General features: G+C 44.1%; 1 protein-coding gene across 17 annotated transcripts in view; it reads right to left on the reverse strand.

Annotated features, from left to right (window-relative positions):
• Positions 1 to 1,027: 1,027 nt before the first annotated feature.
• Positions 1,028 to 23,827, reverse strand: part of TPM1 (tropomyosin 1 (alpha)) — a 28,220-nt gene continuing 5,420 nt past the window's right edge. For 3 of the 17 annotated variants that reach the window (XM_012645051.1, XM_012645055.1, XM_012645063.1), the window contains 7 exons: positions 15,738 to 15,871; positions 13,248 to 13,365; positions 11,960 to 12,030; positions 11,097 to 11,172; positions 10,588 to 10,650; positions 10,211 to 10,280; positions 1,028 to 1,818 (listed from right to left, as the gene is read on the reverse strand). In XM_012645051.1, coding sequence (XP_012500505.1) covers positions 1,736 to 1,818; positions 10,211 to 10,280; positions 10,588 to 10,650; positions 11,097 to 11,172; positions 11,960 to 12,030; positions 13,248 to 13,365; positions 15,738 to 15,871 — 615 coding nt within the window. In that variant the 3' untranslated portion in view covers positions 1,028 to 1,735. Of the gene's footprint in view, positions 1,819 to 2,916; positions 2,991 to 6,428; positions 6,625 to 8,134; positions 8,809 to 10,210; positions 10,281 to 10,587; positions 10,651 to 11,096; positions 11,173 to 11,625; positions 11,702 to 11,959; positions 12,031 to 13,247; positions 13,366 to 15,737; positions 15,872 to 22,928; positions 23,248 to 23,827 lie in introns of those variants that run through there. The other 14 variants (XM_012645050.1, XM_012645053.1, XM_012645054.1 and 11 more) reach the window with 12 other exon arrangements.

Genomic DNA, 23,827 nt, shown 5'->3' on the forward strand with positions numbered 1-23,827 from the left:
CGGCTAGTAAAGGTGGAGTCCTGGTGTGAAGCCAGACCTGGCTCCCAAAGTGAAAGAGGGCTGGCTCCGGGAAAGGCCTCCACGACTACAGTGAAGCACAGAGACTTTTTCTGCCCCCTTCTCCTCCCAGCTGAGGACTGGCAGGGGAGAGCCTTGGGGCGGCAAAACTGGGAAGGTTGAGACTCAGAGCATTCATTTGTCTTGAGCAGGGGGACAGGGTGGCTTTTTGGCAGCGAGATCTAGAAGCCAAGCCTCCAGACTCCTCTTTGGGTCCTTTGCCTTACAGCTTTTGCCTGTTTGCAGAGAGGAGACACCTGATTAAGGGGCACAAAGAACAGCCACAGAGATACTCAACACTTCCGAATGAAAATGTATCTGCATCCAAATGAGTCTTTATTTATTTTGTTCTACTGCATTTGCTTGTGGTGAGAACATCTTTTATTCTCCCTGCAGCACAACTTAAGCCAACTAATAATGTTTGTGATCTATTTTTGTTTGCTTGAAGTCTTCAAGAGCTAGAGAAATGACTGATATTTTCAGTTTCCAAGTCTGAGAAACTGAAGATGTACTGGAATTTAGAACTCACATGAGTTAGAGAGCAGAAAAGTGTGAAGACTCATTAAGGCAGTACTTTTAAGCAGAATCACACTGCTGGGGGACAACAGATTTGGAACATTAGCCCACTACCTGTTTATGTGTGGCTATGTCACTGCTGACCACTTAGCTAATATCTGAGGGGAAAAACCTCCAAACCAGTAAAACCGCTGCAAAAGGCCTAAACATAGGTGCAAACATACACCAATGACATGAAGAAGGACTTTTGGAAAGGGCCTTTCCTGCCTGGTTGTAACTGTAACAGACCGAAATGATGCTGCCTTTAGTGTTTCTGAGACGTAACACAGGAGACCCAGTTCTCTCCCTGGACCCTGGGATATCATTTTAGGAAAACCATTTGTGAGGAAGGCAGGTCAATCACACGATCTAAAGTTCACAAAGCAAAGACCATACAAATGACAGGACCACCAAATTTAGAAAATGTCCTACAATGTGCATTTTATTCCATATCATTATACAATGTTTACATATAGTTTTAACTCTTAAGAAAATGCTCTTTACCAATTCATGTAGTGCCTAAATCTTTCACTTTGACATGGAGACATGAAGAGTGGAAATCCACATCGACTGTTACCCTATGGAGCTGCAGTGAGCTGCAAGTGTGCCAATGAGAAGGGAATGGAAGTCTTAAAAGAGCAGCGTGGCTTACAGACCCTTGGCTTTAGTGAATTCAGGCATGCGGGATCCATAGTCTCATCGCAAAACTCAAGACAAAATAAATTAGTGTTGGACAGAGTTCTAAATTGTACAATATTGAGCAAAAGACCACAGGGGACCTTTTGTTTAAAGTAGCACCAATCCACACCTGATTGTGTTTCCAACATTAATCTTCCTGTTCCCTCCATTGTTGGCACTTCGCATGGAAATCTGTCTGCTTTAGTGAGGACTCCTACACTGACTAAGCATACTGTATTGCTAAACTCTCTACAAAGTGTGGCAACATCAACCTGGGAAATGGCACATTTAAACCATCATCACCCTGACATGGTACTTTGCAGATGTTTCTGTGACAGTGGTAAAAGTAAATAAAAATGCATTTAAGAGGTTTCATGGTAAGCAGGTTTTAAAAAACAAAACAAAACAACAAAACAAAAGAATGTGGTCGCAGCTAAGGAGGTTTTCACATGTTGTTTAACTCCAGTAAAGTCTGATCCAGCATCTGATGCATACTAAGGTTTTCTTCTTTGGCATGAGCCACTTTCTCTGCGGTGGGATTAGAAAATTAAGTCATGAATAGCCGCACTTTGGACACAACGGTGGTTTGTACATTTAAGCAGGCAAACATCAATCACAAACACAGGATGAGATGATTAGAACTAGGCATGCTTGTAAGACATCGCTTGTTTCCAGACAAAGACCTAAGAAGGGGGAAGATGTCTTCGACCCAAAGGAACCACAGGCACAGTCTCAGAGTGGTCAGATGCACCTTCACCAACAGTCTACTCGGAGAATAAAATGCAGGGGGGCTTTGGTGAAGGCTCACTGATCGTGTGCCGTGGGATTAGGGAGAGGTAAAAACCAAATACAGCTTGCAGCACTGCTACACAAACGGGAGAAGTTAATAACAACAGACATTTCTGAGTTACAGGCAGTTAAAAGGTCTGGGAATTGTGCCGTAACACAATCTCACAGAAAACAGATGCCAGGAATAGGTTTTCTGACAACTTTTAAAATGATTTATTTCTATTGCTCATAAAAAATTATCAATGTATTTCATGCACACTCCATTAGGATATTGCCTGAACATTTTTACAGTGTTCTATTTATCATTAGCACGACATTCTCACCAGATTCCAACAACACCATTAGGCTGAATAAAGCATACCTTGCAGACAACCGGGGACTTCTGACATGAGCTCCTGTTTTCAAAAGCTATTTTGCCCAAGCACAGGTACATTTAATCATATTTCAAACACTATATCAGATATTAAGAACTTAGGAATATGAGTATGTAAGTAAAGCAGGATGCACAGTCGTCTGCGGGAAATAGAAAACACTCCTTTCTTTTGGTCCTCATTATGTATCAGTTCAAACAAGAGGACCAGCTCTTACAAAGAGGAGTGCTAAAGTGATTGTTATACATATTTTACCATAAAAGCTGTTTTGGGATTAAAGAGAATTTAATTATTCCTACTATATAGAGAAAAATGCAGGCAAAGCCAGCCTTTCAGCAGATTCCTTTCATTTGCATTTTTGCAGAAAGCAACTGCTTTCAACCCTAGCTGAAGGGAGGACAGTCTTACACTTCCTGCACATGGGCTCCATGCCTAGAATTCAGCCCAAGTTTGTTCACACTTAACTTTAATCCTCATTCAGGGCCAGCTTTAGTTCATTAGTTAGGCGGCGGTTTTGCTCAAGTTGCTGGTAGAGTTGATCTGTACAGGTCAGCAAGCAGGTTAGCAGAAAAGAAGAGGCAGAAGGAAGAGAGGTTAGCCAGACCTGGTGAGAGGCAGTCAACAGAGAACACAGAGATACCTCAGGCAGGACAGCAACTGGTTCCTAGCTGAGCAGTTTACCCCCACCCCCATGGTCATCTGTCCTGTGCCCAGGAAGAGTGGGTGGTAAAGGGCTTGACAGACTTAGGAGGACCAGAATTTCTCCCTTGGTGGAGTGAGAAGAGGCAGGGAGACAAAGGGAAGGGAGGGGAAGGAGCAACAGGATAAGAGGAGGACGAAGTGGGAATGTTCCTTCACTAAACCACCTTGTGAACTGAGCCACAGTTTCTGGCAACAGATTTGGGAACTGAGGCCTGGCTGCAGGCGAGCCCAGAACATCATGCACCCCTGCTAGGAGGCTCAGTGGGGGGACTTAGAGAAACCTCGACCCGCCCATTTCTGCCCACCTCTTGCGGAAGCCCTTTCCTCTCTGCTCACAGGGAAGGCTTTCCCCTCAGGTAATAACCAGCAGGGGCTACTGCTTCTGCTGCATTAACACTTTCTGAAATGCAGAACTAAGTCCCTGTCCTTCCCCCAGTCACCATGATACAGGGTACAAATTCTCAACTCTTGTCCAACTTTGATAGTGTGTTGCCCTGTTCAAATAGCAAAGAACAAGCATTATCTCCACTCATCACCGATTAAGAATTTACCTGCTTACCATTTGCCATCAAGAGGATGGCATTCGTGTTTGGTGCTAATGGATGTGTATAAAATGAATAAAATCTGGAACACCTACATGATGGCCAATGTGATATACTCTTTACATATTGACAAGCAACCTGCTCACGTGGCTAGGGAGCAAACCCCAAGAGTTAGTATGTATCTGATGATCCAGGGGACACCCAAACAATGACAGGCAAGAGCCTGGCACCCACCAGGAAAACCTGGAAGATGCATGGTAGCTTTGAATGATGGTGACAACCTGGACCTAGAAACACTTTGTAATCTTGAAAAGCTAACAAACCTACTCCTGGGGAAAATGTGCCATCAGCCCCCAGGTCTACTGGGAAATTGAGCAATTCTCACATTGACAGTCTCTCATGAACAGTAGGAGATGGGAAGATGCTATGCTCATGTTTGCTAGCTTGGAATACCTGGTGCCTTGTCCTCTTTGCTAATCCAAATTTTCTGAATATTCAAAACCCGGGTCAAATGTGACCTCCCCCGTCAGAATTATTCTTTTCCTTGCTAGCTCTAAATGCACAATACCTATTGGTTCAGACTTGCTTCACTATTTATGTTCCCACAAGATGGCCAGCTGGTCGAGGGCAAAGAACATTTCCGGCTCATCTCTTTACCACACCCCCACTACCTCCCACAGTGCCTTGCCGGTGGCATATGATTGGGGGCTGCAAAACATAAACCCCCCTACTGCATCCACACAATTGACACAGGGCTCTGTCACCATGGGTAGGAAGTCTTGGTTTGCTGAGCCCAAATGTTTGGCCAAGCTGGAATGAAAGGACTTTGGAGAAACCCTAGAGAATCCAGATGGTCAACGTGAATCCAGCTAAAAGGACAGTGGTCCCTCCCACAGCCTCCTCTGGACCTTCTCCCCTTTAGCTGCCATGGAGCTGGGGTGCATGGGTGGCCCAAGGGCAGGGACCAGACACATTTGTACCCTTGGAAGTGTTTTCTCCTCCTTTTCTGTGGAGACTCTCAGATGTCTGAGGCCTCTGGTGCCCAGACTCAGTGATGCATTTGGTTTGGTCCTCTTGCAGCAGCTGCAGCTACAGCCTGGCCCTCTGAACTAGAAGCCTGGGCCCCAACAACTTTTCGATAAACTCAACTTGCTGTTTGTCCTCTTGTGTACACACACCTCCTTGGGCTACTCCAGACCTGCCTTGCCAAGCCATCAGTTCCCCACTTCCCCTGGTAGAGAGTGTACTTATAAAAAGCATGCAAGTCTCCAGAAGGGTTCCCAGAAACAGATGCACCTCCGGAATTAACTGAACATCTGCTCGGCAGAACTTGCAGACTTGTCATTTTGTCTCTGGCAGGAAGCAGGATTACTCAGAGAAGGGTATGCTTATGTTACCCTGAATTTAAAAAAGAACAAGGCAGGACTCATGGTCAGAAGCAGGCCCAAGGAGCCTTAGGAAAAGACATGACATTATAGAAGTCCTTATATCTCAAGGGAGAGACATCGTCCAGATTCTAAATTTTAAAGCCTACCATACTACTCTAAAACACTTTTAATTCACAGCTCTCTTTAAAAAGAGTATTTCCTCTCTTCTCTGAAGTCTTTGTAGAGTGACTGACACTATTTTCAGAGTTTGTTCAAATTTATTTGAGTATAGTAGTCATATCAGTCCTCTTGGGCTAACAAAACTATAAATAAAACATGAGGATCACCTACATTTAAAAACAGGAGAAATACAGCCAGATTGCTGAGGGAGGAAAAATATTGAGAATTAAGAAATACTGGGAATTAAGAAACTAAAGTCCATGTTATGTAAAGTTCTAATTTTGTGATGTATTAAAAAAATCACTTAATTGCTGTTTGTGAATTGAAATAGTGAAGCCCAAATAAAATAAAACAGTATTCTGAACAATTTCCACCAACTAGTTTTTTGGCTATATTTTTTAAATGTCCACAAATGAAAAAAAAAACAGCTATTAAACACAAAGATGATGTACAACCCCTCCTAAAGACTACACGATACACTTAAAAGCATAAAAATAAATTACAACTGAACTTAGCGATCGTATTTAGAAAACCCAATGTTATTTTCATGATCAAAATGAAGGTGGCTGAGTAACGAATATACTTTTAAAGAGCTTGAACTCTTCTTTGTGCTGTAAAGGATGATCAAAAATAACCACAACTTACGTTGTCTGGATTCAAGTTATTTTTCGCCTTTCCCAGTGTGTAAATTCCTAGCAATTGTGGAACAGCCATGGAGCCACTCATCATGAGCCTCGCGTGAGTTAGCCACATCTTCCCAAGCAGGGCTAAATACCAACACAGAGGGGTCGCCACATGCCAGACTAAGCCTCTGGCAGAGGAAGACACTGATCAAGCCACACGACCCGATTCCCAACAAGCAATGACCCCGTGCAGAGGTTCTCAACCCCCACCGCACTCCAGAACCGTCACAATTTCCAAAAAACCCCACGGATGCCCAGGCCTCCCTCTGGCCTTTGGAGACAAAAACTCAGAGGGATGCAGGCTTGGGTATTTTTCTAAAAGTTCCACAAGGAACTACTACTTTAGAAACTCCTGATATTAAAGTATAACGTTCAGAATAAAAAAGAAAAAAAAAAAAGCAGCAGCCAAAAACTAACTCTCGTACGTGTGAAGCAGATTTGTAGTTTTATTCAGTGTTGAAACTAAAATGTCAATAAATAAGTAAAAAGAATAGCAAACAGAAATAGCTTACACAGTGTTTATTTTACACTGAAACGAAGAGCTTCTGTACAATAGAAAGCAGTGTGTGCCTGGCTCTAAGGCAGGATGCTAAGAGAAAGAACCAGGCTCGGCTGGAGAACAGATAGATGCAGAGCTCAGAGAGGTGGGACATCCAGCTCGATGAAGGAGTCTTGGGAGAACCGAAGCAAAGAAACTTATCTGCGTGAAGATAAAAGGTGGGAGAAAAAGAAAAAGTGGCACAATGGAAAAAAGGAAAACCAAACTAACATGAGGACAGCACTTGCCACGCAGACAAGCAGACATGCAAACCCCTGCCTTGGGAGGGTCTCCATCCTTGCCCGCCAGGTCTGCACCTGAGGCCACTATGGGCCCCTCTGGGTAAGGGTCCATGTTAAGAAGACCCATAAACAGAATTTAAAAACAAATTTTAAGTTAAAACCACCTTTCAGAATATTTAATCATGCTTGACACTGAAAGTTTTTCCATAGAATCGCCATATTTTAGCACTGGAAAAGACCTTAGAGACAGATGATCTGATCCACCCCCTCATTTGCAAGTGAGGAAAGAGAAGATGGAATTCTCTCTCGTTTCCATGGTGACAGTCATGTCTCTAAGGGCCTTTTTGTTGAGTGGAGATTCTATAACCTCTAAGGCAGCAGGCACATGCCACACTCTTCACGCTATTGTTTTTCTGTATGGCTGAAGGAATGACAGGCAGGCCTGGAAAGTAACAGTTCCAGCTTCAGTGGAATCCAGTGTGATATTAGAATGAAGAACCCTTTGTGAAAGATTCCAGGTTAGAATTTAAAGAGGTAGAAAAAGCTTAACACTTTCAAGTTTGGTTAGTAATATGTAAATTAACTATGTAAGCTCGAGGTTCTTCTCATGAAAACACAACTCCCTACTCTAACATTGCCTCACAGTAAAATCTGGGCCATTAACTCCCAACTGACATTGTGCAATCTGTGTTTTATTTCCCATTTCTTTGACACAGGTGGTGGTAAATATTTATTGTGGGTTATTTAATTCTTTTTATATAAACAGAAAATTTGAGGGTTGATTCCTCAGCAGAGGATTCATTTTACTCTAGAATTCTATTTTTTTTTTTTTTTTTTTTTGAGACAGGGTCTCACTCTGTTGCCTGGGCAGAGTGCAGTGGCATCATCATAGCTCACTGCAACCGCAAACTCCTGGGCTCAAGTGATCCTCCTGCCTCAGCCTCCCGAGTACTGGGACTACAGGAGCATGCCACCGTGTCTGGCTAATTTTTCTATTTTTTGTAGAGATGGGGTCTCGCTCTTGCTCAGGCTGGTCTTGAACTCCTGGCCTCAAGCGATTCTCCCACCTCAGCCTCCCAGAGTGCTAGGATTACAGGCGTGAGCCACCACGCCTGGGCTACTCTAGAATTCTTTTTTTTTTTTTTTTTGAGACAGAGTCTCACTCTGTTGCCCTGGCTCGAATGAGTGCCGTGGCATTAGCCTAGCTCACAGCAACCTCAAACTTCCTGGGCTCAAGTGATCCTACTGCCTCAGCCTCCCGAGTAGCTGGGACTACAGGCATGCGCCACCATGCCCAGCTAATTTTTTCTATATATTTTTAGTTGTCCAGATAATTTCTTTCTATTTTTTAGTAGAGACGGGGTCTCGCTCTTGCTCAGGCTGGTCTTGAACTCCTGAGCTCCAACAATCCGCCCGCCTCGGCCTCCCAGAGTGCTAGGATTACAGGCGTGAGCCACTGCGCCCGGCCTCTACGCTAGAGTTCTTAAAAGTGAAGAAGAGATGATCTCTTATAGCACCATTCTTTAGTCTGTATTGGACTTGCCAATTTCCTTTTCTTTAGATCCTTAATAACCTGACACTTCAGAGTTTCCTTAAACTTATATTTCTTTTATGGAAATGATCATATTGTACTTAACTGAATCTCAGGAAACCAATTTTTGGTATTTCTTGAGAAGTTCCTTCACAATTGCATGGCCTTCTAGTTTTACTTGCGTCTAGTTTAATCCCTTAAAAGGATGGTGCTCGAGGTCATTCCTATTCTAGTTCATTGCTCAGTGGGCACAATCTAGTTCAGCGTTTACAAAATAAAAGGGTTTTGAAAGGAAAATGGTTTGTACAGACAAACTTCACCTACTTGGCTTTTGTATTAGTAGGAAATGAGAAAACAGTGACTATTCTAGTTATACGAAGGAGTGAACAGAGGGTGCAAAGACAGAGATCAAGCAGCAGAGAAGGGAGCGGTGGTGAGTTTGTCCCGTTAGCATGAGGGCATGGGTGTGAACAGGCAGGTGGATGGACATTTACATGGAAGTCATATCGTTGAGAGCGTGGTCCAGCTCCTCGCTGATGGCTTTGTACTTCAGTTTCTGAGCGTACAGCTCGTCTATGACCAGGAAGTGGAAGGCAGAGGTGCAAGGACATGGAGAGTGATCAAGAGATGGAGGGTGAGCGAGGGTGGCGCGGGCGCCATCCCGACACAGCAGCAAGGAAAGGCAATGCATGAAGGGGTTGGTGCCGCAGCAGGTGGCCAATGCAGGAGGCGTGCGTTTTGTTTTTAAATAAATTGAAACAAAAACAGAGAGAACAAAACCCATTAGAAAATAAAATGAGAAAGACTCAATATGAAAATCATAACAAATATGGTAGGTATATCAGTAAACCATGTTAAATGCTAAAAAAAAAACCCCACAGAAGGCTGTCTCCTGGGTGGGTAATGGAACATCTTTTTTTTTTTTTTTTTTTACAGAGCTATATTTTAACTACACTGGAGTAGTCAGCCACTTGCAGCTATAAACAGTGGAAAAAAACACCCAAGGGCAGTGTTTTGGAAGAACAATTTGCGACGATAGCTTGTAATATCTGGCTCCACCTTCAAACCACTGACTTCCTGACCAAACTAGACCACTGGGATATTGATTTCTCAGTGTCATTTAAACTACTCCTGTGGTCTTCCCACTCAGGCCGCCTGTTACTGGTCCAGGAGACTTGAAAAGCAAAGAGAGCCACGCTTCTTACGGTACTGTTGTGGCAAGTGTGCAATTTAGTTTTTGAAACGATGAAGGTTGCAGACTTTGCTGCACTTTGGCAGATTGTTGTGCAACCATTTGTCATTCTGTTTTCTCCACTATCTTGGTTATTATCTACACCACGCTCTAGTCCTTCCTCTAACCCTTCTGTGACGTATATGTATTTTTTCTTTTTCACAGCTGACCCTTCACAAGCCTCAGAGATGAACATTTAGGATTTCTGTGAGATAAAGTGGGTATTACTAAAATAAAACCTAATTGCCTTAGGGGAGAAATGCTTAAGTCTTCAGTATAATCTCCAAATGCCATGCTCTATTGATTTCCCCCTCTTTCAGGATATAGAATGTTTTACTAAGATAACAAATGGCTTAAAAAAAAACACCCCAAACCCATGCATTGAATTAACATGGAAGAAGATAGATTGTGTTCAAAAACAAAGATACCAAATATACTAGAGTATATAAGCACCTATAAGCACTTCACTCACAATGAAAAATGAACCTGTCGCACTTCTGATGAGCATGAAGTAGAGCTAGATGGCATTTGCCATTACAGCTGGTGGCTCAATGTCACCTCATGCGCAGAGGACTCAGGTCCAAGAGTTTAAGAACCACAGATGAAAACCCCAGAGGACAGACAGGAAGAATTTGCAAGAGCAAAGAAGTATATCAAGGTGGATGCCTTCGGAATGGAAAATCATTCTACCAGGTCAGTATTCAACCGTAAGGATTATATTAAAACTGACACTTAAGATCTTACCTTCTAAGTCGTCAATGCTTTTCTCCAATTTAGTTACTGACCTCTCCGCAAACTCAGCCCGAGTCTCAGCCTGTAATGATTTAATTTATTTGAGTCAAAGTTGGGAAGTTTTACGTTTCCAGTAGCTACAAATATAGGGAAGACTAGAGGACGAAAATGAAGCACATCACCCGGAAAATGGGCCTGAAACTACCTGTCCGTTTCAGTCACTACCATGAGAGATGGCAGCTAGCACAACAAATACGCTCCGAGACCACCCTTGCATATTCCTGACTTGGATCATTATTAACTTTAAAATGAAAAAGCCCTGACGAGCTCCATGAAAACAAACTCATTTAAAATCCAGTTGGCTTTATCCAAAACTCTCATAATATTACCTCCTTCAGTTTGTCAGAAAGGACCTTGATCTCTTCTTCATATTTGTCTTCCTTCTGTGAGTACTGTAATTAGAAAGAGCATTCCAGATGTCAGGCTGCAGCTCACTCTACTCATGCCTCCTAATGCAAAGAACGTGCCAGCCCAGCCAACAGATGTTAAAGATCTCTCAGGAGGTAACACAACCTCTGATATCCAATGGCATACTACAATACATTCTCTGCTTTCTTGCCTATTGTTTTACATGGGATAAGAACAAGATAACTTATCCATTTGGCACTTGGTTGAAATTAAATTGATGACTCACATACCTAACATAAATTCTCTATTTAAAAAAAAAAAAGAATCTGCTATCCAATAACCATCAGGACATAATCTCACAATGTCGCCACGTACTAAAATGCCTGCTGTACTGTCGCTTTCATCAGCAGGCCTCAGAAGAGAAAAAGTTCGCCTCTTTTGTGTAGCTCTTAAAAGATGCCTTTTCCCCCACACCATGCTCCTGGCCTACCTTCTCGGCCTGAGCCTCCAGTGACTTCAAGTTGTTCGTCACAGTTTTCAATTCTTCTTCAAGCTCGGCACATTTGCTAATGTTTTCGATCAGAGGCAGAAAGGGTGGGAGACAAGCCAAAGGAAGGAGGAGAGAAAAAGGAGAGGGATGGGAAAAAATGAAAACCGAGTCCTAGAGATGAAGGGCTGCCTTAAAGTAGCCAAGTCATCAGGTATTAAGATGGTCAATATTGAGATGTTGCCATGGACACTGCCTCCCCAACCTCGCAACAGCAGAAAGGCAAGGTGACAAACCCCAGCAACTTTGGAGTGTGATAATTTGGCTTCTTTTTTGGCTGCCCAAAGAAGCATTTATGAAGGGAAAAACAAAGGAGCATAAAGGACCAAGGGAAAGCACTTAAAGCAAGATATAAATAGCAGAGGGTGTAGTGAAGGTGCAGTCGTTATACCAAACCAACCAGTAGGCATTGGAAGCTGAAAGGCATCTGGGTTGCAGTTAAACCTAAAAACCACACATGAGCCATCAGTACCTTATCCTCTGCAGCCATTAATGCTTTCAAGGTCTGATCCATTATTCTTAATTGTTCTTCCAGCTGTCGAACTTGGCTGTTAGTGGACACAGGAAATGCACAAGGCCATTCACAAAATCAGTGTGCAGGTAAGGCATGCAGTGATACACGCATTCATACATAGACACCCCACAAGAGTCCTCCATGTTCCATACTCGTGGCTCATCCACATCAAATGAGCACAAAAGGAGCCCGGAGCTGAAACAGGTAAATGTGCAGCTGCCAGAAGGTCATGCTGTTTAGTCACCGCTCTGCAGCACCCCACACGTGGCCTCCTGGCGCCGGGCCCGCTTACCTTTCTGAGAGCTCAGCCCGCTCCTCTGCGCGTTCCAGGTCACTCTCAATGATGACTAGCTTGCGGGCCACCTGCAGCAGGAAAACACAGTACACACATACACCATGGGGCTTGCAAGCTTTGTGTAGGAGGGCGTGGGGGTGGGGAACAGATCCCATCAGCCCCTAAGGGCTCTTGTCTACAAACTCGAGGATCCTCTTTCCAGTAGACTGGAGAGCAGCAGCTCTCTGCTAGCAGTGCCAATAGGGAGGAGACCAGAGGCTTCTGCTCACAAAGGCCCAGAATGGTTAGTTACGATTGGGCAGTCTCAGCTGGAAGTCTGGGCCAGGTGTGTGTATAATTACACAGCGGCAAGACCAGAATGTAGAAGGAGGGAGAAATACAAATCCACAATCTCAAAAATAGCAGTAGCATGAGACGTGATGCATTTTATACTGAAAAGGTGGGGGGCTGCCAGGAAGACACTGAAAATCAACCTCAGAACGCCATCAATTTAGACCTCTGTACATCAACCTCCTTTTTGTGGAGGAAGAAGGCAAGAGGAGCTAACATGAGTAAGCTGGTGAAATGATTAACAAAGCCAAATCTGTATTCAGTGGAGAACCTGAGAAGAAAAAGGATACTCTGATGCAGTTCAAGATTAGCGAGCACAGTGTTATCTGAAGATAATAATAATAAAAAAGGAGGGTCAATGCTGTTTCATGGCCATGTGATACAATAAGGAAAAAACTAAAACATTAATAGCAATGTTGGCTCCATTACCACAGGAAATTGTTTTCATGAGGACATGAGCAGGAGCTGAAAACCTATGTTGATAAAGGGTTCCTACCACCCTGGAGGAGAGAGGCCTCCATGAATCTCCTTCAAGCCAGTGCATGGTCCGTGGTCGCTAAGCTGCTTGAACAGGACGTGCTAGGTAAATCACACTGGCAAGAACTGCTTACACCGTGACAGCCTGAGAGTCTCCTTTCACAAGACACAAGTGGTCCAACTCTCCCTTCTCCTGGCTGAAGAAAGATCTTTTGTCCTGGTCTTTGGGGGTGGGGGAGAGGAGTTGTGGTCCTTCTTCCCAGTGCTATGGACTGGCGTCATGATAAAGCCTAGGATCCCCTAGCAGGATCAAAACAAGAGCCGTTTTCTGGAGACAAAGGAACTTTGCTTCTCAAAACCACCCATTTCTGCCAAGGAAGCAGACTGCTTCGCTCAGGAATCAAGGCTGTACACTGCTCCCTGGCCTCCTGAAGGCCACTGCTGGGAGCCCACGAGGCTCTGGGCCTCAGGATCTGACCTCTTCATACTTGCGGTCGGCATCTTCAGCGATGTGCTTGGCCTCTTTCAGTTGGATCTCCTGAATTTCCATTTTTTCTTCATCCTTTTGGGCTCGACTCTCAATGACCTTCATTCCTCTGAAAAGAAAGAGAAGCAGGAAAACCCAAGAGTTAGAGCTGACCTCCCCAAATGCACACTGCACTGCTACGGTCTGTGAGGCTTAGCGTAAATGGCAGACCAAAATAGAACACAGAGCTACTTTTATATTCCAAACCATGACACGAGACTTTCCAGAGCTAAAGGCAGAAAAAAGACGCACATTTCTCTCTGTTCACTGTGAATGAAATCTCAGATTTTGGGTACTGGTGAAACTCTCCAGGCATCTAATGTTAAATGAAAAGTACTATGTCAGGATCCTGTTTGAATCTGGGAGGCATGGAAACAGAAAAAGCCAACATGCTTTACTTATTAAATATATAATGGGATTTCTTCCCTTTCCTGTGGGAAGCCTCGGCTTGCAAACAGACCATAGCTAGAACAAAAGCAAATTTATCTTCAAGTACCTCTTTCTGCACAGAACCTTCTTACCCTATCAACCACAGGTGAAAATATTAGGCTGGTCCACATGAAACTGCTGATATTGGACCATTTCAGACTAGGAAAAAATGGCAATTTCAGATGGTTCAACTGAATACTTTAGATAAGTTTTGCCTGTTATGAAATCCTTTCATGATAGGGGTATTGGGAGACAGGCCTGACACCATCTTCTATGCTGATGAGTATTATCAGGGACCTATAACATGGTGTTATGTTTCAGAAAAGGTTAATTGATCTATGATATTTTACAGATATGGAATAAAAAAAATCATGTTAAAATGGGATTCATTTACCCAAATTTAAGTAGGCAGTAAGCTAAGTAAACCACTATTTTTTGATGAAGCATTAGAATCTATTTGAGCAGGCTGGGTGTAATCTCGCCTCCCAGTGCTTTGGGAGGCCAATGCAGGAGATCACTTGAGGAAAGAATTTGAGACCAGCCTGGGCAACATAGTGAGATCCCATCTCTACAAAATATAAAAAAATTAGCGTGGTGGTACACTCCTCTGGTCCACGTACTCAGGAGGCTGAGGCGGGAGGATAGCTGAAGCCCTGGAGTTTGAGGATGCAGCAAGCTATGATGGTGCCGCTGCACTCCAGTCTGGGTGACAGAGAGAGACCCTGTCTCACAAAAAGAAAAAGAATCTATTTGAGGAGACTTGAGACCCAGTCTTGGCTTAGCTACAAATATGCTGTGAGCCTTGGGACAGGGTACATCAGTCTCTGAGCCCTAGTTTTCTCATATGTAAAACCAAAGGACTATAGTAAATGATCTCTAAGTCCCTTTTACTCCAAAGTCTAACATTAACAGATTGCCTTTAAGGTTCACTGACAAGTATATTTCAGAAAGAAGTAAGCCACAAAATCACTGTTAGGTGTACACTGTAAGAGATGACTAGTTGTCTTAAAGAATTCCAAAACTCTTGGTTAGTGAAGGGACACTAAGCAACAATGAATAACAAGCTTAAAACTTTAGCTAAAAAACTTCTTTAATTCTAAAGTGTGAAATCACTCTTTATACCTGGTGGCAGGGTCGTTCAAAGATGGAGAAATGGACAAGATGATTGATTTCATTCACCTGCCCAGGTCACGCAGAGATACATTTTCAGCGTTCTGAGCCCCATACTGCCACGCCATCCCTTAAGCAGCAGAATGCTCTCACCTCACGAAGTCTTTCTTGGAGTGCTTCTACGCAACGTGGCAAACACATTAACTTGAACAACTAACTGAGCATAACCAAAATGCTTTCTAGAACATCTGAGGTTGTGCTGGTCTATATGAACAATGTTTTCCCTTTACTACCAAAAGGCTGAATCTTGGAGTAATAAGTCAGGTAGAGCCAGGTTAGCATGGAGGTGGGCTCAGAACATGAGCACCTGCCTATCTGTTTGTGTGTACATGTCTTATCTGTATTAAGCCCAAAATAATTTCCTTTTGCAGATCACATTTCTGTTTTATCTGTGCTTTTCTTCCACCTATTTGTTAGGTTATTTGACACATGACATCCCACAGTTCCTTTATCTAGGCCTAAGCATCCTTGGTATATTTCAAAATAAAGTTACATTTTTTAAAAAAAATGCACAATTGCTCTGTGGTTAGTAGGAATGAAAGAACCAACACGTATCCGTTGAAATTTCTCATTTACTTGTCTGTCTCCCTCACTGGATGGGGAGCTCTGTGGGGGCAGGAACAAGATCTTTTTCTTCTTTGTAACTCTGGGGCTTAGAAGAGTACTTTGCACACAGTAGGTATTCCACTAAGGTTAAATGAACAAAACCAGCCAAGTTATACCTGGGATCAACGGAGGAGGGACTGTAAAACTCTTAAACCTCAGACACCAGAGAAGCCTTCCTGTTTATTCCACTGGGAGGAAGGGCTCATGCTAAAAGGTGGCTGGATGAGGCGTTCTCACCTCTCACTCTCATCTGCCGCCTTCTCGGCCTCCTCCAGCTTCTGCAAAGCTGTTGCCAGACGCTCCTGGGCCCGATCCAACTCTTCCTCAACCAGCTGGATGCGTCTGTTCAGAGAAGCTACATCGGCTTCCGCCTAGGCAGAGAGAGTGAGAAGCATTCCAGAGTTAGAGGGAAAGTGAGGGTGGTACCTTCAGGAAATGGCCGGGACTGAAATGCCGACTTCAGACAGGAAGCCTTTGTGGTGAGCTACCTTTGAGTGCATTACAAGCCCTGGTCAACTCTGGAGTTCTCAGATACATTTTTTACATTGATTTATACGATGAACATCCATGTTTGTGTATATACAAACCTATACACACAATTCTCACCGGACAGATGGACCATTAGCAAACACTCTCCCACGCGGTTCCTTTCTTCTGTAGATTGCCAAGCCCTGGCTTTCTTTCCCTATTAAAGGAGAGCTTCATTGCAGCCACCTCACTGGGGGCCTGAGGTGTATACAGAGACACCAAGACACCCAGGTTTGGCCACATAAGACAATAGCAGTATAGTCAGAAATGGGACCCAGGAGTTTCACTCAACTCTCCTTTCTCCTGGCTACTTTCTCAAAAGAACCTTATAAAGGAATATAAATATTCTATAAATATTTTAGAATATTTTAAAATTCACTGGTTCTAAAATACTCACCATATGAAGTCCCAACTCATTCCAGTAACTCACCCCACCCCCTCCCCTTTCAGCAAACCCCTTTAGAATAACTGCTCATGCTGGAACAGAGCCAAGAAAATTTTTGACATAAGCCTATGAAATTTCTTACAAGTCAAGAAAAGTATCAAACCCCTAAGGAAAAAAGCAACACAGACACTGTTTTCACTTGGTATCTATCTCTGAAATGTTTCTTTCTTTCTTGTGGAGCCAATGATCACCTCCTGTCATAAGAAATTGTTACAATTATGAACTTATAGTTCCCTGCGCAGAGTATGGGCTCAATAAAATGAGTAAAACCAACCTAATTTAAACAAAAGCAACTTTCTTAGCTCATGGATCTATGATACACAGATTTGGAAACGCACATATAGTTAGAGACTGTGGTCATGGCCTTGAATCAAAGGAATATGAGAATATTCAGCTCTTTGCTTGTCTAGATTCACAAGATTTTAAATTTTCTCTGGGAAGAGGTGAGTAGGGCCTCACCAATCATGGTGAGGGACTCTATAAAAACATTTCAATACACCTTCAACTGGACAAAAATGTAGTAACTGGTTGACAGAGACAGGGAGCAGAGCAAATGTGAAATGAATCCGAGGAGGAGGGTTTACAACAGTGTTTGCTAGAAAGTAAATCATTATCAGTGCACAGCTAGTAACTGGGCCCAGCTAGCAGTGACTGATCCATGACTATTGTTTCTGCTTTTGCTTTGAGGAAGGGTGAAGGTATAACAAATTTCTTTTAAAAATCATTATCCCTATTTTTTAAAAAATTGGGAGGATGTATATATTAGGGGTATACTTTTGGGTCTTCACTTTTCTGTATTTTCCATTTCCAGTAAAATTTTATGCCTTTTATGAGCAAAAGGGAAAATAAGCAAGGAACTGTGAAAGTTGAAGCAACAATAAGAGCAAAACAAAAACAAAACAGCAAAACCACACACACACACACACACACACAAACCCCCATACCACCACCAAAAAACTCTGTAGAGTATCTAGGTCATGTACTCAAAAGTACTGTATGTTTTCTTTTCTTTTCCCTTCTTTCTTATTACTATTATTTTTAATACGAAGGCAAATATCTCCATTACAGATGCTGTGGCCTATCAGTGAAACGTTACAAACATTTTTGTAGCCACCAAGCTCTAGGTTCTCTACTGCGCTTCAGATCTGGGCCCGAACCTCAAGGACTGTACTCACAGAAAGAAGACTGTTTATGCTTTGGGGAAACAGCCTTCTGTGTGATAGCTGGGTCTGTCCCCAGCTCCCCACACAGCTGGGTCACAGCTACTGTCACTGGAAGGAGACAGGACCTTGTATTTGTGCCAGCTTCTGCACACGAGATTTCCCTGAAAGGTTCCCACCAATCAATCCGTATCATCCCTTTTATTCTCCCCACCCCCAGCCATTCTTCCCCTTAGCTCTTGGCACTGTGTTCAGCAAAATGCTGTTGTATAAATGTCACTCATGCTTTCCCCCCAGGAACATTCTATAGAACCTTAGACTCCTTGACATTAGGGCATACGTCCTACAGGAATATCAGCTGACAGGGCCTCACACAGGGCATCAGGCTTGACTGAGAATGGACATCTGTTTCTAGGAGCCAGTTTGCTACACAAAGGCAAGACTGGTGCGCACACACAGAGCAGACCCGCAGGTGGCTGGCCCTTCCTAAGGAAGTCTGAAAAATGGAGCTGGAAGGGTTCTCAGGCACCATCCAAATCAGCAATTCCCACAACTGGTTGGGTGTCAGAATCAACGAGGAGATGAGTATAAAAAACACAAACTTCCAGGTCCCATCCCTAGAAATTCTGATTCAGGAGGTTGGTGTGGGGCGGGAAGCAGGAATCTGCACTATAAATAAGCAACCCCCTCCATTCCTCCTCCACCACCCAAACAAGCTGGAAAATTCTGCGGGAGCTGCTCATCTAGCTCTTCATTAAAAAGAGGGGGAGGGAGAGAACTTTGAGCCAGAGTGCTGAAGATGCTTGGGCCATACAGCCATCAGCAGGAGATACGCCTAAAATCCAAGTCCCTTGGCTCCCCATGTGCTGGCTCTCCACTTGTCACGTCTCTTCCTGGCCTCCTGAAACATCATGGGAACTTTGGAATTGGCAGTTCTCACCCCTGAAGTCTTTCTCTTTTCTGACATCAGATTGGGAAGTTCTCTGCCACCAACCCCCAACCCCAATTCCCTAAGAAAGGCCTTAAGGAACGGACCCCAACTAGGACTAGGGAATAGTTACTGTTATGAAAATCATCTACTGAACAAGTCATCTCAATCCTTTTTGAAATAAAGTAGGGTATAAAATAGAAAACTTCATAAAATAACACTAATAGGTAATAGACAGCTCACATATGGACATAGAGCATTTGCTCTGTAGCCCAGAAGTCAATGTCTACTGCCCCAGAGGTTGCAGAGGGGTAAAGGCAGAGGTGCTTTTAGGTTAAAGTCAGGACTCGGGAGTAGTGTCTGAAGCACATCTATTTTCATGGGGAAACCCTGGACTCTTGACAGGCTCTGCAGGTCCTGTTATACTGGGCTAATCAAAAATTTTGGTTCCTTAGAATTCAAGATATGTTTTATTTTATAATTTAAGTAGGGGCAATTCTTTCTCTTTCTTATTTTTACTTTTTTTTTTTCCCCCCCCAGATTTATTATGCTCTATACCCAAGAAGCCTCATACCTCTCACCTTCATTAGCTTTTATTTCTGGTATATTTTTCCTAAGTTTTGAGGCTTACTTAGATATTTTCTAAGGTTCTTTTCATCACAGCACCTGGGTAATCTTAAGGACCTGCTGTTGCTTCTGTTGGTACAAGCCCATAGCCACTCGACCATCTGTTATTTAAAAGCAGATACAAATAGCAAGGCATTCGGGGAGGGTCAAGACCCCAGACATAAATTATTTCCAGGCATGTAAATCACCCTTAGTGTACTGGCTTAGCTTTCTTCTAACAATGGCCCATGTGTTGACTGCCAGTGAAGTCAATCCCAACTTCAGTTTGGGATGCTGGTTTCTTTTATTTCAAAAGTGCTATTGTGTCCCAACATGTAATGAGCTGCTCAAAAAAGAGACTGCTATATTAATAAAGGCTACCAATGTGTTTGCAGATCTGTTGTTAAACAACCTCCTAGTGCTCTGCACTCGTGAGGTGCCTTAGAATTGCACATGGCCCTCCCCTGAAGTAATAGCTACCTATACAGAAAACAAGGGCATGCACACTATTCCCCGGCCCCCAATAAGATACTATATAGAAGTGAAGGTCATGCCCATTCCAACATAGCAAAATATTACTCCAAATCAGACTGGGGGGGGGCAGGGAACCACACATACAAACTTTTACAAGGCCTAGATTTTCATGAAATCTGGATGTTTTAGCCAATACAACAACAAAAATTAAAAATAGCAATGACTTTTACTTTTTTAAAAAAAAGTATTCCAGTTAAGGCTATTAAGAAGAAATACTGGGAGAGTATCACATCCTAAAAAAAAAAAAAAAAAAAGTCAATCTTCTGGAATATGTTTCCAAAGTCCTGCCTGAACCAGAGTGGAACATGGGATGATCAAAGGTCAGATCTTTTTATTTCATGCAAACTGTAGTTATACAGAGAAGATTTCACTCAACTTGCTGTGTAAGACCAAGTGACCACAGCCAAGCTAAACTTCTGCCCTTATATGGTAAGAAAGAGGAGGAAAAAAAAACTACTGATGACATTAAGGGGCACTCCCATGGATAATAGATAAACACAACCTCCTCTTTCTGTGCCAAGGCCCACAATTTATGAGGCTTATTTGTATAATGAGGGAGAACAGACATGAACAAGGCATTGTAGTGCCTTCGCCTTGCCTATATATGAAAGCAGAAATCGAGAGTATACATTCCAGTTACAGCCACCCTGGGAGTGCCAATGCAAGCACAAAATGAACTCTCCGTTTCCTTGTCCCAGAAATATTTACCAACTCTGAAGAGGAAACGGGCTGGGAATTTTTGTAAATTGGTTGTTTCCCATGATTCAATAAAGTTACTGATTAAGAACCTACTGGCTACAACTGTAAGTCTCCTCGTTTGCTGGGTACTACCCAGAAAGGAGGAAAGAGATCAGCTCCTTCTTGCTTTTTTTTTTAATAATGACGAAAAACAAACAAAACCCTGGTAAGTCACAAGACCTAGAGGCAATCATTAAATCAAGCAAAGTCCCCTCACTCCAACATTTTGAAGGGCCCACACACCTTGGAAAAACAAACTAGGAGGAAATAAGGGATGGCTGCTTTTACCAAGGTAAGTGTTGGATTAACAGGACCTATTAACTCCAGCCTGTCTGAACCTTTGAGTATTTGAATTTAGGCCAACTTTCCAGTCAAATATTTTTTGCAGTGGTTCATGGCTTAGTCACTAAACCTTTATCTTTACTTCCAGGAGAAACTGTTATTGCTAGTTTAACTTACAGCCCAAACTGTGTCTAACAACTACCTAAATTAGCTATGTTTGAGTTCCAGTTTCAGAAGTTAGTAATAATTTCCAACCTGAAAGTCTTCAATGGTTTGACCCAGTCCTCAAATTGTTGTCTTAGAAGGTTCTGTGTCCCATCACCCAGGTAGACTGTTTTCAAAAATTACTTAAAAAAAAAACTTGACACTATTTAAATCACTGTTGATATAAGGCCTTGAAAAGAATGAAAGCATCGTCTTTAGCCAACTGGCACATGAAGAGTTCTGTTATGAAAACAATGCACAAAATAGAAGGTAAATATAAAAGTAATACTGTGCCCTTCATAAAATTTAGCTTTTGTGTCTAACACTAATCACCAGGCCAGGAGTCAATACAAGGCCCTTCTGTATAGGATCACACATACCACTTCTTAGCAGAGTAAGGGGAGTTCTGATTTCCACCACGAATGCCACTTCAACCCACCAAACGTTCCTTCCAGTCTGCCCTCTTCCTCTCTCAAGTTCCAAAAAAAAAAAAAAAAAAAAAATTGTTGATTACAAGCATTAAATGGTGTGTTTTATGAAGTCATGTAATGAGCAGGCCATTTTTAAGACCCCTTGCTAGGTGGTGAACTGAAGGAGATGCCATGCTGTGCAGTTTAGTAACAGCTGACACACAGCACTTACTCTGTTGTGCCAAACACCACTGTGATGTCTTTCCATATAACTGCTCTAAGCAACAGGTAGGTGCTATTATTATCCACATTTTACACCTAGGCAAGCAAGGCACTGAACGATTAAGTAGCTTGCCCGCAGCTATTGAGCAGTGGAGCCAGGATTCAAATCCTAGCAATCTAGGTCCAGAGTTCTTATTCTTATCCATCATGTTCTATTAGTTCTAATGTTCAAGGATAGCAGCTAGCCAGTCAGAGGAAGTTGAAATTAATTTATCCCCCAGCCAAGTTCAGAGACACCCACAGGACTTTTGCTGACTTATTTTCTAAAGCCAATACTGAAAATTATCTTTTGCCTTTTGATTTCCTTATTCCTGTCTGTATTTTATCTGAAACTTCCTCTAGTTAGGCTTTCCTCTGAAGAGGAATTTCTTGGTATTTTATACAAAACTGGTTTTGAAGTTTCTGCAGCCGGCCATACAGGCATTACAAACCCTTAACCATAACCATTTACTCAACTCAGAATAGCCTCGTATATTAAGCACAGCTGGACATCATATTATGGCTTGTCATAAAATTCCCAAGGTGTTTGAGTATCTTGATTTAAAACACACACACTCAAAATCAACAACTATCAAATACCTAAACTACCTCTGAAATCCTCTTCCTGTTTGTTGGATACATTTGCCTTAGGAGAAAGGAAGGAAGCCAGGTATTGCATTCAACAGGGGGGACGGGAAGCCGGCAAGAGAATACACCCAATAATCGTTGACATTTAGCCAACTTTTCTCGAGACTCGGTAACAAAGGACTATCTATCTAAGAGAGCTTGGGAGGAGGAATGGTGAAGAAAGGGAAGGATAAAAGGCCTGCATACGACATAAGCTATCGCTGCTAAGCTGTCAGTGTCTCAATCAACAGAGGAACAGGCTTCCAGGAAACCACAGGGTCGACGGGGTCGGCACAGTTTAGCATCCCCAGGCCCCCAAATCCAGCAGTGCCTCACACCCTTGACCTGTCAACGTCCCTTCCCAAAGGAACGGATCTCCACAGGACGGACCTCCTCCCTCGCCACTCTCAGAGTAAATAATGTCAGCAGCGTAAAGTGCACATCCCGGGGACCTGCGGGACCGGACCGACGGCCACCATCTGAGAAATGAAGCCCCTTTCTGGGAAAGTGCTGCTTCCAGAACCTTCTCAAAACCACCCCTGCTTCCCCTCGGAGCTTTTACTATAGACCAGCAAGACGACAAGGAAAGGCAAAGGAGACGGGCAGGGCAGCTCCGGAGAGCCGGCGCCAGCTGGCCCAGGTGCGCCAGGTGCGCCCCGGAGGCGTGGGGGCGGGGGTTGGTGGGGTGATGGGTGGGCCCCTTACGGTTTCCCTCAGCTTCCTCTCGTAGTCCAGCTCGCGCTGCAGGCTGCCAGCGCGGTCCTCCGCGGCGTCCGCCTGCTCCTGCAGGCTCCGGATCTTCCTCCGCACCGCCTCCAGCGAGCTGCTCCCCGCCATCGCGCGGGGCGGCGGGCAGGCTGCGGTGGAGAGCCCGGCTGCTGCTCTGCTGCCGCCGAACGCCGGTCCGCCCCGCCCAGGTCGCTCCGCGCGACTGCGGCGCCCCCTGCGGCCCACTAGCAGCCCGGAAGTCGCGGCCTCAGGGGCAGCACAGACGAACCGCAGGCGGGTGCGCGAGCGCCGGGGGCAAGCACGCGCGGGCGGGGCGTGCGACGCCGATCCCGGGAATTTGTGACCCGCCGGAGGCACTGCGCATGCTCGCGGCGGCGGGCGTGGCGGGCGCGCGGGGTTCGCTGCGGGGATACCTGGCCGGCTGGGCCCTGCTGGCAGGGAGGCCACTGTGCAAGGTCTTTTATTTCAACGCTCAGCGCTCCTCCCCGGTGACCTGGGGTAACGGACTTGACTGCTAAGGGCGATAGCGGCTCCTGCTGGCCGCGGGAGCGCTCCGATCCAGAGTCCTGATTCCCACGCCCAGGAGGGCGAGAAGCTGAGAGAGGGGTTTGGAGCCTGAACGTGCCCGCAGGGGACTGTTTCCTCGTTGTAAAGAACCCCAGAACACAGGATCCTAACCACAACACCCTCCCTCTCCCCCCAAAAAACTTAACAAAGTGAAAACCACTAACATATAGAGCATAGTGCTTAGACCTTATGTTCTAAGAGCAGTTTTCCGGCCGGGCGCGGTGGCTCACGCCTGTAATCCTAGCACTCTGGGAGGCCGAGGCGGGTGAATCGCTCAAGGTCAGGAGTTCGAGGACCAGCCTGAGCAA

Source organism: Propithecus coquereli, unplaced genomic scaffold (assembly GCF_000956105.1).
Source record: "Propithecus coquereli isolate 6110/MARCELLA unplaced genomic scaffold, Pcoq_1.0 Scaffold224, whole genome shotgun sequence".
NCBI classification, from domain to species: domain Eukaryota; kingdom Metazoa; phylum Chordata; class Mammalia; order Primates; family Indriidae; genus Propithecus; species Propithecus coquereli.